This window comes from Gossypium arboreum, chromosome 5 (genome assembly GCF_025698485.1).
Source record: "Gossypium arboreum isolate Shixiya-1 chromosome 5, ASM2569848v2, whole genome shotgun sequence".
In the NCBI taxonomy this organism is placed as follows: domain Eukaryota; kingdom Viridiplantae; phylum Streptophyta; class Magnoliopsida; order Malvales; family Malvaceae; genus Gossypium; species Gossypium arboreum.
The window spans coordinates 5,021,753-5,034,417 of NC_069074.1; the positions used below are offsets into that span (position 1 = coordinate 5,021,753).

At 34.9% G+C, this 12,665-nt stretch overlaps 3 protein-coding genes across 4 annotated transcripts; 1 reads left to right on the forward strand and 2 right to left on the reverse strand.

Moving 5' to 3' along the window:
* Positions 1-438: 438 nt before the first annotated feature.
* LOC108472555 (uncharacterized) lies at positions 439-4,394 on the reverse strand. Its single transcript, XM_017774096.2, has 7 exons — positions 4,168-4,394; positions 3,943-3,990; positions 3,520-3,589; positions 2,406-2,531; positions 1,265-1,569; positions 1,019-1,175; positions 439-895 (listed from the first exon to the last, which is right to left on the reverse strand). Exons 2-7 carry the CDS (start codon positions 3,988-3,990, stop codon positions 705-707), a joined length of 897 nt encoding a protein of 298 aa, XP_017629585.1. The 5' UTR covers positions 4,168-4,394; the 3' UTR covers positions 439-704.
* A 1,141-nt stretch (positions 4,395-5,535) lies between these two features.
* LOC108470428 (BTB/POZ domain-containing protein At1g30440-like) lies at positions 5,536-10,428 on the forward strand. 2 transcript variants are annotated; one of them, XM_017771730.2, is made up of 4 exons: positions 5,536-6,442; positions 7,532-7,601; positions 7,979-9,211; positions 9,623-10,428. In XM_017771730.2, the coding sequence occupies exons 2-4, from the start codon at positions 7,581-7,583 to the stop codon at positions 10,163-10,165; spliced, it is 1,797 nt and encodes a 598-aa protein (XP_017627219.1). In that variant the 5' UTR covers positions 5,536-6,442; positions 7,532-7,580; the 3' UTR covers positions 10,166-10,428. The 2 variants fall into 2 exon arrangements, with proteins under 2 accessions (XP_017627219.1, XP_017627218.1); XM_017771729.2 differs by having other exon boundaries at positions 5,538-6,368.
* Positions 10,429-10,519: 91 nt separating this feature from the next.
* On the reverse strand, positions 10,520-11,990 carry LOC108472994 (BURP domain protein RD22-like). Its single transcript, XM_017774563.2, has 3 exons — positions 11,785-11,990; positions 11,539-11,662; positions 10,520-11,448 (listed from the first exon to the last, which is right to left on the reverse strand). The coding sequence occupies exons 1-3, from the start codon at positions 11,821-11,823 to the stop codon at positions 10,670-10,672; spliced, it is 942 nt and encodes a 313-aa protein (XP_017630052.1). The 5' UTR covers positions 11,824-11,990; the 3' UTR covers positions 10,520-10,669.
* Between the last annotated feature and the right edge of the window lie 675 nt (positions 11,991-12,665).

A 12,665-nucleotide genomic window follows, 5' to 3' on the forward strand; every position in this document is an offset into this window, starting at 1 on the left:
GTCCAATTTTTGTAGAATGGTTCAAAAGAATATATATATATATTAATTTTGTCACAAGACATTCAATTGAAGAAAGTGATTGGATGAATTATTGCCAAAGAAATTGAAACTGCTTTTAAGGAATTATTAAACTAATATATTTAAATTTCAACTTGGCCTATAAGATACAAGCTAAATGAATGATTAATCAATTTGTATTTGGACTAAAAGTATAAAGGTGAAGACAAATTAGAACCAATAACTCAACATACAAGTAAAAAAAAGGTGAACGTCTACTTAGAAATGGAGTCCATCGACAAAACTTATTAGTCACTTATCGAATAAAACTTTCAGCACTTATCGGTTAGTTGCAGGGCCATAGTGTAGGGTCTCATTATTGGCCATTATATTTCTCGCAAGGTTAGGTGATCTAATTCATTAAAATCAAACTAGTAAACATAAAATACAAAACGTCATTTACTATTGACAAGACAAACAAGCATAACATACAAAAAGTTACTGTCTTTTTACTTAGCAAATAATTAGTCAGTAATGATTTGATAACCCACATGTTATCACCACTGTTTATACAAACTCTATTTCATATCTGCGCTCACAACGAAACAGAGAGAAGGCAGTTTAGTTAGTTTATCTACCTACCAACCAACCCTCCATCCATTAACAGTTTCAATTTACAAAGGCAACAAACGTGAAAAGACAAACGCTTAGCAGTGCAACTTGATTACATGAGCTACCCTCTGGAAGAAAAGAGGGCACATGCCGGTGCTGAACTTAATCACATCCCTCATCCACTCCGGCGCCACTCTCTCAAATGTCCCTAATGACGATACCCGGTACACCAACTCTGCTTCTTCTCCGCCAGCTTTGTTTATCCATGTTAGACTGAATGAGTAACCTGTTTTATTTATCCACAATATAAATAATAACCAATTAGTTTTGAAATGATTCTTCAATAGCTATCACAAATCTGATACTCGAAATTTTATGGATTCAGTATGATGCTTAAGTAAAGAATTACCACTTGATTGATGCAGAGCTGAAATGCATAGTCCGCCAGGTTGATTATTAGTGGATATTTTCATGTCCAGTAAGCACTCAGTAAGAGCTTGAAAAAGACAAGTAGCTCTAGCAGTGGCTGTGGCACTTGCATCTGGACTGCCTTTACAGCATTCTAGCTGGCATAGCCATCCAAAACAATCAGTACAGAACACACATGTAGAAGCTAACAGCTTTTGAGAAAAAAGATAATAGATTGAGATGATACCAGCTGAAAATGTGTAAGATCCGCATGAGACAAAGCTTTCTCAGACAAGTCTTCCGCCAATGCATTAGTCATGGCAACATTGCAGTTAGTTGAAACAGAAGTAATAGTATTGTCATTTGTCTCAGCAGCAGATTCCCTGCTACACTTTCTCGTCATCATTCCAATGGACCTTCCAGAAACCTTTTCAGATGAAACTTGTGCAATTCTAGGAGAAACTGTTGGTACAATATCAAGTTTGCCATCTTTATTTTGTCCCTCATGGTGCAGATTTTGCAGCCTGCTAACTTCTAGAGAAAGTGCTTTATCTGCCATAAATTTTAGACTTCAGTAAGAAAGACCTAAACAAATGCTTGATAGGAAGCACAAGAAAGTTAAAAGGTTTAATAAAGGCAACACATTAGTAGTCTGGTGCACAAATCACTTAAATCTTGCCATACACTAGAGGCGGCTATAAGATGGATTACTGACCCTAAAGGACATATGAACCTCAACCGGAGAAGCTTCAAATTAAGACCTTTTTTTTACCCAAAAGGTACAGTTTCAATCAAATTCATACAAATCCAGTTAAATCAAAATTTTGCAACTTTTCAGCTGATAATTACCATATTCTGATTATTTTACAAGCATTATGTAAATTATTAAGATGCCTTTATTAGCAGGATGTGATCCAAAAGACCAGTGTTATATACATAGACTTAACCACCTCAATTCATTTTCTACTCAGGTAAAAACTAGTGCATAGAAAACCATATCCAACCAAAACTATAGTTTTATTTCCTGTAGTCATTTAAAGTGATAAGAAATTTTTTTTTTTTCTAGTTCTTGCCCAGAAGACTTAATACCCTCAGCATCAATTAATGCCAGTTTTCTGGCAATAGCATGACTGAGTTCCTATATTCTGATATTCAACAAAGATGAAGCAGAAACAACACCAAGTAAGTCAAGGATGTTGATACCATACATTATATTCAACACTGGAAGAAAGAGATATAAAACAATAATCATCATATAATCAATAGCTTCTTACACTTCTGATTCTCTTCAATCAAAAGGTTTTGGTAGTCTGCAGATTGTTTATCCATGCTGGACCTACAATGATACTTACATTTTAAAATCCAAGAGAGAAAAACTTATATCTTACCATAAAGGCCAAATGAGAAACTTAAAATTGCATGCATTTTAGAGGCCACTTCACTTCTCAATTCATTAACTTCTGCATACAGCTTGTCATTTTCACTCTTCAGATGCTGAATCAATTCCTCTGCAGCTGCAACAGAAGAATACAGTCCATTAAGAATTTTAGAGGGATTTATATGATTGCTCAATTTTTTTCAACTACTGATGAAACTACTATCAAAATTTTCAAGGTAACAAAGAACTTCTGTTCAAGTTTTGTTCATTTAATTAGTGACCAGTTCAAACAAGCATTTCACCAAAACAAACTTGAACTCTTTGCAAGCTGTTTTGTTCATTCTAGCCTACTCACATTCATGGTTATAATCAAATTATTGCTTCAATACACAAGATTGAATGTTATTTGTTCTTCACATATAGAGCTTGGACCTTAAATATTGGTTCAACAATCAGAACAAGCTTATGTATCACTATCTAGTAGTTGTTGTTTTTACCATCATCAGCAAATTAAATGTCAAAATGCTAAAACCACAATATACCTTCCAACAAATAAGAGATGGCATGACAACCACACATAAGGAAGGGTGACAAACAACAAAACCCAGTACTTGTGTGTGACATATATTTAGACATGGGTATAAGCGTATGACCCTCCAAATATATAGAAAACATTGAGTATACCATGATGAACAGTCACTTGTAAATCCAAGTAACATATGTCAGTACATCCTGTTTCTATTTTCAAAGCTTTTCATCACACTGTACCACCATCTCACTACCTACCTATAAAATAATTAGTAAATGAAATCAGACAAACCATTAACACTGACCAACAAGACAAAATGGTTTTGAATTAGATAATTCATTATTTGTTTAACTTCCTTTCATTAGAAAGGTCAAAACACAAACTTATGTTTAACGAAAGAGCCAAAGAGAATTGATATTAGTTATTTTTCTATGATATATATACAAGATATAATATGTCTAACAAACATAGAAGAGGAAAAGAAAAACTATGGTAAGAGTAAAACTTTGCAATTCACATAAAATATGAACAAAACTTTGCAATTCACATAAAATATGAAAATAGGGATTTAACAATAACATGAAGCTACACTTACCACGCACATAATTCACAAATTTCTCTTCTTGATCTCGATTTATGTCATCCATTTCGGAAAGTTTTCTCTTCTGAAAAAAAAAAAAGAAACGAAGAGAAAAAAACATTTATGGAAAGATAAAAACCACGTTTCATAATCAAACAGATGGGGAAAAATCGCCAGTTCCATTTTAACCGAACTAAGATAACATTGTATGCACCTTGCAACTGAATTATCATTCGATACAAGTGCCTAATGCCAAAAAAAAGAAGAATAAAACTTTTAAACATTTCGCTTTTTTTCTTCAGTCCTACTGGCAACCGAACTTATAAACAAAGAAATGGTATGATAGATCTATAAAGTAGGGAACAGAAGTGCAAATCTAAAAGTATAATTAAAAAAAAAAAAGAAGAAGAAAAATTTAGGGTAAAAAAGAGCTGAGACCTTAAGCTTGTCATATTTGTCGTAAAGCTTTGCATATAAAGGCTCCATCTGCGAAACAAATAAAAAATCCAGTTTATTCGTATAGACATATTTATTTATGCAAAATTAAGATGAAAATAATTGTTGAAATCCATAATTTTGGAAGTGATTAAATAAACCCACGTTTATGGGAGAAGGAAACAAAGCAAAAGGAAGTTAAAAAAGAAGCAGAAATCAGGAACTGACCTGATAATTCACGGATTAAATGATGAAGATAATATAACAAAGTTGATGAAAATTTAAAGGAGGGAAAATGGAATTTCAAGTCAAAGTGAAAATGACGGTAAAGAAAATGCAACGCTGGCGTTTACTTGTGTGGCACTGGCACTGATTCTCTAATTCCCAGGCTTGGAATGAGCAAGCCTGTGGAGGCTTGGCCTTGGGCTTGGCTGGATGAAAGCTAACTTAGACCCACCCATAAAATTAAATAATAAAAGTACTTGTTATTTAACGCCATAGATATTAAAAAATTATTAATTAATGAATCAAACCCAACAATTATTTTTTATCAAAATTGTGTATTTCTTGGATTGTTTCTAACAGGATTCATATGTTGAAATTTCACTATTAGTTCAAAATTTCAGAACGAAATAGTGAGACAAATTTGATGTTGAAAAATATAATTTCAAGTGTTTGAATAATTTCTTCAATAAAAATAAAAAATTATGTAAGTCCGCAATCCCATATTAAACTATAGCAAAATTCCTCTAAACAAAATTAATTACTAATGCAATGTTAGTTCAAGTCAAGACCAATAAGGAATATAAAAAACTAATGGCTGAAATATTCAACTTAATGGATTTTGGATCAGAAGACGAGAAATCTTCGATATTTTCAATCAAAACAGTAGATCTTGTAGAAGATACCACCTCATTAACTATCACCAGAACATAAAAAAATGATGATAATTTTGCAAAGACGAGATGCATGAAGGCAAAAACAAAAGATGAACAGGGTAGAAGTAATTTCCTACCAAAACCAATTAAAAATAAACAATAAGGTTCCTACCAAGCAAAAACAAAAATGAATAATGAGATTTCTTGTAAAAATATTGTAATTAAAGAATATATTCTCTGTAAATTATAATAATAATTTAAAAGTAAGTATTATGCAATATTTATAATAATGTAAAAGATTGAATTATCAAAAAATATTGTATAAAATAAAGATATTACCCGTTTTCTATTAACATTTCATTCTAAATTTCAACATTTTAAGAATAATATTCTTATTTCCTACTATCATTTTCCCGATCCACCTTGAATTCTCATAATCACGAGATGTTCTTGTAGCAACAAGGGCATGAAAGGGTCTGAAAATTATAGTATGGGAATGGGAATCAATGAGCTATGAAACACATTCTTGTAAATTTATATACTAATTGAGCTTTAACACCAGCTTGATTTATTTTTAAATCTAATTAAATTAATATTAGATAGTAGTTACATATTTTTTATAATAAAAATCAAACTTTTCTCGACATTAAATTTTTTTATAAATATAATATAGATAGTTACATGGAAGGAATGTCTCCAAAGATTCTATATACTAAGTTCTAGAAACCCCAATGAGCGTGTTTGGGCCGACGGGTCCCACAGAGATACACGTGCAAGGGTTTGGTTTAGGAGCTGCCATTGACACCCAATAAATAGGCTTTGATCATCTTTTTGGCTTTTCTAAATGGTGAACATCATCATTATCATGCCTTTAAAAAGCTTCGCTGGAAAAGCACTGAATTATTATCATTTCTATGGGGCCAAAAAAAGGAACGAACACGCTCCGGAAAAAAAGTACCCCATTGAGGTGGTTTGTTTTCTCTTTAATTTAAAGGGTATTAAGTAGCTTTGGAATATTCTTGCTGAAGGTTGTTAGGGGCTGCTGGAAAATTAGTAAGTTGATAGTTTTATTCATTTCCCGCTGATGGGTGTTTGTTTTGGGATTGGGAGGCTAAGAATTGGAGAGTTGACCTGAAACGGCTATCTCAAGTTGGCATCTGATTTGGGGATGCTCTGGTTCTAGACGGGGATTTGAAGGAGTTTTTGAAGTGGGGTTGCGGCTTTTTTGAAAGATTCATAGGGTTTTCTGTGATTCACATGTTGAAGAAGAAGCTACATTTTGGTTACTTTTCAAGTTTTGACCTTACACTGGTGGTGTTTTTGGTGTGAGGGGTTGTGGTTTTAGGCTTTAAACAGTTAAAGCAAAACTGGGTTTTCGTTTTATATTTTGAAAGAGCCCAGTTTTAAGGCCACTTACTTGTGTATTAGGTGTTCTTGAGCTTCAATTTTGGTATAGGGTTTAAAGCCTTTGTCGTCGGAGTTCTGCGAGAAAATGGCATGCATGAAACTTGGATCCAAAACTGATGCATTTAAAAGGCAAGGGCAGGCTTGGTATGTGCCTGATCTCTGCAATTCAACTTCATCTCCATCCCTCTCTGCCTACATATCTTCTGTCTTTGACTATTGTAAGATTATTATTATTTATTTTCTTGTTTTGCTTCACTAAGTTTTAATGTCCACGTGGATGTGTCAAATGTGCTTTTTTTTCCCCTGTTATTTTAGCATTTAGTTTAAGTTGTTAGAGATACTTCCATGTTTAAATTTGCATCATGCATATGGATCAATAGAAATACTCGTATATGCATATTTTGGTTCTTGATTTAAGCGACCGAGTTACTTTTTGTTGTAAGAGATACATTTAACCATTATCATATCCATTTCCTATGGTACACGGCCTCTAGTACCCATGTCCCACGCATATTCGAATATAGATAAGGAGGTATGATACTCCAAATTTATGAAAAAATTCTGATTCTGAAAAGGTTGAGCATATCCGTGTAAGACATACCCGCTTCCAGTTGGGGTACCATTGATCCTATCCTCCTTGTTCCCTATGCTTACATTATGCATTTAGTGAACTATGATAGAATAAGTGACTTGGAATAACTCTTGGATTCTTCATTATCCATACCTGACACATGGATATAAGGATATGACCTCTAATGATCCTTTAAATACATGGACAAGCTATTCAGATACCCATGCCAGATACATATTCAGATCAGACATTCACACCAGAGTCTGAGTGACATAGGGGACAGATTAATATCAGGTTTAGGTTAATAGTACTAAGGATAGAAAATATAATTGCACCTTTTTGTTTTCCTTCCCAAAAGACCATGTTCCTTTTCAGAAGTTACAAATCTGACATTTTTTTTATCAATATTTGTTAACTACATTGGAATCAAGAAAAATGAGAATATGGCATTTATTTCTTATCAATTCTAAGCATTTGGATGGAAAGGAAATTTTTGAAAAATTAGCGCAATAATGCCCAATAATTATTCTTATTATTATCTCATACTCTCAGGTGTATAACAGAGGAAATCATTTCATATTGCTGAACATTTTTGTTAAGGATGAACGATTAATGACTCTTCTCAAATAAGAATATTTTATAATATGGGACTAAACTTCCTGCATCTCTCTGTGCTTATGTGAGTCTTATTGTATTTCTCTTTATATTGAGCTTAATATGTATGTGATGCTTATAGGTTCTGCACGACTGGACTTCCTAGTGATATTGTTGTTGAAGTTGGAGAAATGTCCTTTCATCTTCACAAGGTAATTTTCCCTCATCATATATACTACTTTTTGATTGATGTGCCTGAGGAGTAATGACCCTCTTGTACTTGTTGAAATTCACTGAATTTAATATGTTTATCAAATCTTGATGCATATTTTATCAGCTTATGCAAAAATAAAGATAGGAAATCCTTGCCATGTCCCACACCATCTTTCTGAGACCTCATATATCAGTTTCTCATGAGTTGAGATGGTACTTCTCCTATGTTTTCATGCTTTTCCTTTTAAGGATCAATAATGCAAGTCCTTTAAATGAACTTGTACCTGTTGTCACATGCATGTTAAAATGAAGTGTCTATTGTCAAATAACTATTGATCTTTAAGTTCCTAATTGTCTTAACTTTCCTTTGGTGCAGTTCCCTTTACTCTCTAGAAGTGGGGTTATGGAAAGATTAATTGCAGAAGCATCTGAAGAAGGTGAAGAAAAGTGTTCCATATGCCTCCCTGACATTCCTGGAGGGGCCAAAACTTTTGAACTTGTGGCCAAGTTCTGCTATGGTGTGAAACTTGAACTCACTGCCTCAAATGTTGTGTACCTTCGATGTGCTGCTGAGCATTTAGAAATGACCGAGGAATATGGGGAAGGCAATCTTATTACCAAGACTGAAACCTTCCTTAATCAAGTAGTCCTCCGAAATTGGAAAGACTCCCTGAGAGCACTTCAAACCTGTGATGATATTATCTCTTATGACGAGGAACTGAATGTTACAAAAAGGTGCATCGAATCATTAGCCATTAAGGCATCTACTGACCCAAACCTTTCTGGGTGGCCCATAATGGAATATAGTGGTCCTATGCAGAGTCCTGGTGGAAGTGTGTTGTGGAATGGGATAAGTACAGGGGCTAGAGTAAAAAATACAAGTTCAGATTGGTGGTATGAGGATGCATCAACTTTAAGTTTTCCTCGCTATAAGAGATTGATTGCAGTCATGGAATCTCGTGGTATCAGACAGGAGATCATTGCTGGGTCTCTTACTTTTTATGCAAAAAAGTATCTACCTGGTTTGAACAGGTGCCTGGGTGCTACTGATACTAATTCTAGTACCTGTGTGGCACCCGTGGCCTTAGAGGCTCCTCCGTCAGAAGAAGATCAGAAACTGTTGCTGGAGGAGATTGATAGGTTGCTTCCTATTCAGAAAGGCCTTGTCCCCACCAACTTTCTCTTTGGACTGCTTCAAACAGCCTTAATTCTTCGAGTAAGCCCCTCCTATATATCTAACTTTGAGAAAAGGATTGGAATGCAGCTTGATCAAGCAACACTGGAAGATCTCCTGATACCTAATTTCTCCTGTTCTATGGAAACACTATATAATGTTGACTGTGTGCAGCAAATTCTTGAACATTTTCTTGCAATGGACCAGATCACTGGTGGAGCCTCTCCATCTTTGGTTGATGATGGTCAGATTACCGCCTCGCCTTCATTAACACCAGTTACACTGGTAGCCAAGCTAATTGATGGGTACCTTGCAGAGGTTGCCTCTGATGTTAATTTGAAGCTCCCCAAGTTTCAGGCTCTTGCTGCTTCTGTTCCTGACTACTCCAGGCCCTTGGATGATGGTCTGTATCGTGCAGTAGACATTTATCTCAAGGTAGCGTCCCTACTGCACACATTTGCTACTTATGTTGTTTCTTCAGTTTGATATGCTGTAAATATAGCTGCAACTGGGTCACTAATCCAGGAACCTTGTCACAACTCTGCCCAAATGCATCATTCCTATGCTTTAACCTCAATTCATGTTGACCTTAGATTAGGATTCATGCATTGTTAAAGAGACATAAGTTGTCAATGCAGGATGTTTATGTCCTTGGTTCATTGTCTGGATATCTGGCATTTTAACATGATTACCTAAGTCGCTTCTCTCATCTGCTTGAAACAAAGTTAATGGGCCCAAAAAGCCAAATCTTATATGCATGGGTTATAGGAAGAAGTTTGATGAGAAGGCTAACACCATAATTTTTGTTCAAACTTGTTAACTTTCCTATGCTAATCAAACTTGCAGTCACACCCATGGTTGTCTGAATCTGAGAAAGAACAACTATGCCGGCTGATGGACTGCCAGAAGCTCTCCTTGGAAGCATGCACCCATGCTGCACAGAATGAGAGACTGCCACTAAGAATAGTTGTCCAAATCCTGTTCTTTGAGCAGCTTCAGCTTAGGACTTCAATCACAGGTTGCCTTTTGGTTTCCGATAATCTTGATGGATCTCGACAAAGCGGGGTCACAGGGCCCACGGAAAGAGGCTGGGCCTCAACCGCGAGAGAAAATCAGGTTTTGAAAGTAGGCATGGATAACATGAGAACACGGGTTTCTGAGCTTGAGAAGGAATGCTCGAACATGAAACAAGAAATCGAAAGGCTAGGTCGGGTAAAGAGCTTCACTTGGGGAAATGTCTCGAAGAGATTTGGATTCAAATTGAAGTCTCGAATGTGCAGTGCTCAGGAGGGTTCTATTAGCAACCAGAATACTGAAAGTAGAAAGAATGAGAAATTAAAAGACAGGCAAGGGCAACACAAGAAAAACTCAACTCCAAAATCCAGATAGGTAAAACTATTGATTTTCTCGTCTTTTTTATCCTTTTGTCTCATTGTTTGTTAAGTTCTTATTGTTTTGTACTTTTAAACTTTCCTAAACTAACTTCCCGCCTTTGATCTCACTGTAATGTGTGCCTTACCTTTTTCTTGCTCCTTAATCGTGTAATCGAATGATTGAAGAAACTGTAATTTAATTTGTTTCAGATAATGTAGCAACATTGGGATTCTGATTAGTGATTGGACTTTTTTTCATTATATAACAACTAAATATAAGATCTCCCATTTTCACTGCTGGAATAGAAAACATTACAAATACTGATTCGATTCCGGAGGAAGTACATAAGTTTCTATCACCAGAACTGGCTTTAAGAGTATAATAATAATTTTATACACTGTTATTCAAGATGTGAACCTAGAGTTTAGCAACATAAAACATATTAAAGATGTTACATATAACCCCTTCCTTGATCTCCACTGGTAAGTGGTAATGCATGCAAGAAATAAATTAAAAGCGTTAATGAGCAAATCCATTTGGAACCCACACTAGGCTCTCTCTCATGAGGAAATGACAAATGGGGACTGTTCCTGGTTTTACTTTAAGAAGCAGAAAAGCGATGTGGTTTGGGTTCCAAGCTGATGTATCTCTATGGCAAACAGCTAAAGCATTAGCTTTTGTCCCATGTTTGCCAACCAAAGGAACCCTATACACGGCTGTTTTATCAAGTGAATGACATAGGAACACGGCATAGGGATATTTCATCTTATGGCAAACTATATCCTTTTCTCCCATCAGTATCGTTCCCTCGTTAGCAACACTAAAATCCTGGTTTTCAGTTTCTTTTTCCACCTCACTTGACAGCACTTGAATGTCGTTCCCGAATTTCCTAACACTTAAATCCACCAACGACTCTAACGACGTCGCACAGTACATATCTTCCCCTTCAATGACCCGTCTCTCGCACATCGCAATCGTTCGATTCATTGCCTTAGCTTCCCTTGATTCAGGTTTCAGCGAAAAGAGCTTCAAAATCCCCGGAAACTCGTCACTCGAAAAGGGTATTGACTCTGCAACTCGACGAGACAAGAACGGAACCTCATTCCTTGCCTTAGCCTTACTGAAATATTCTAGTTTCACCTTCTTACCAGGGTATAAATCATTTTCGAAGAAATACATAGTTATGTTGGTTCGGGAAATAATACTCCCACGTCCAAATCCCATGCTTGGATCAGCGTTTCCATAGTCGCCATCATTGATTGAATCTTCCTTCCTTGTAACAACCCAAGGTTTGTTTCCTACATGGGATATGATATAATTTTTATTTCAAGCTAATATATTTGATGTATTTATTACCGATGAATTCAAATGCAATTGAATTAATGAACCTGCTGCTGGCTGTAAAAGACGATGTTTCAAGGCTTTTGGCATTGAGGTGTGAGGGAACACTGATTTCCAGTGAACCTCAGCTGGTAGATCAGCTGAAGCATGGCTAACCCCACATAAAGCAAGCTGCCAACGTGTTAGAAGAATTGCCATTAGTTCAAACTAAGTATATAAAATAAAACAAAAGCAAAAAGCATTGAGAAATGAAGAGCTAGCAAAAACTATACTAGTAAATTTTCTCTACTTACTATGAGTAAAATGATGATGAAAAAGAAATTGAACTCCATCCTAACTTATTAATAATATGTTAAGGAGAAATGATAACAGTGATAATGTAATGAAAACTTTATAAAGGAAGCGGGCTGACTTTGTGATGAAACCAAAGTTTGTGAAATTCCCAAAGTGGAGGTTTGGATCCCTTCCAATCCTATATAAAGTCAATTGTTGTTTGTTTCATTGCATCAATGCATTCTCACTTTAAATTCAATTTTGATTGAATAAAAATTGTTTTTAAATTATTGTAAATTTAGTGATATTTAAACCTATAAACAGTATCATTAATTTTATTTATGAATTTTTTTAATATTAATTTTACATTAAATTAACGTTTTGAAAAATATATATTAAGTCAGTAGATTGAATTGAAAATAGGTTGACCTACTGCCGATTTTAATTCCCATTGTCCACTACACGCCATTCAATCCTGTTAAATCATTAATTAATTTACTTTTGTCCATAGCAAAAGTCAACACTGTCGGCAAGTTACAACTTTTCTTGTGGCACAAGTTTTATAATAACACCATTTCATTTATCATTAAAAAAAGATCTAGTAATATGACAGCATTTTAATTCATTTATTGTTTACGATCACTGGATCAATTAGAATTTAAAAAATTCAGATTTTGAATCCTGTAGAGTGGCCATTTTTTTTACCTAATCGTTAAATGGGTTGCTCTCATTGGACTATTGATGGCTCCAATGGATCTGTTACGCATATATATATCAAGGTTCAAGTACTTTTTGCCAATGTTCATTCATCCAACTTTCTAATAAAATTAATTTCTTGTAGACAATGATATATTTTCACCATGTGAAATCCATTGTTATTTGTCAATAGGATAAAAGAGAG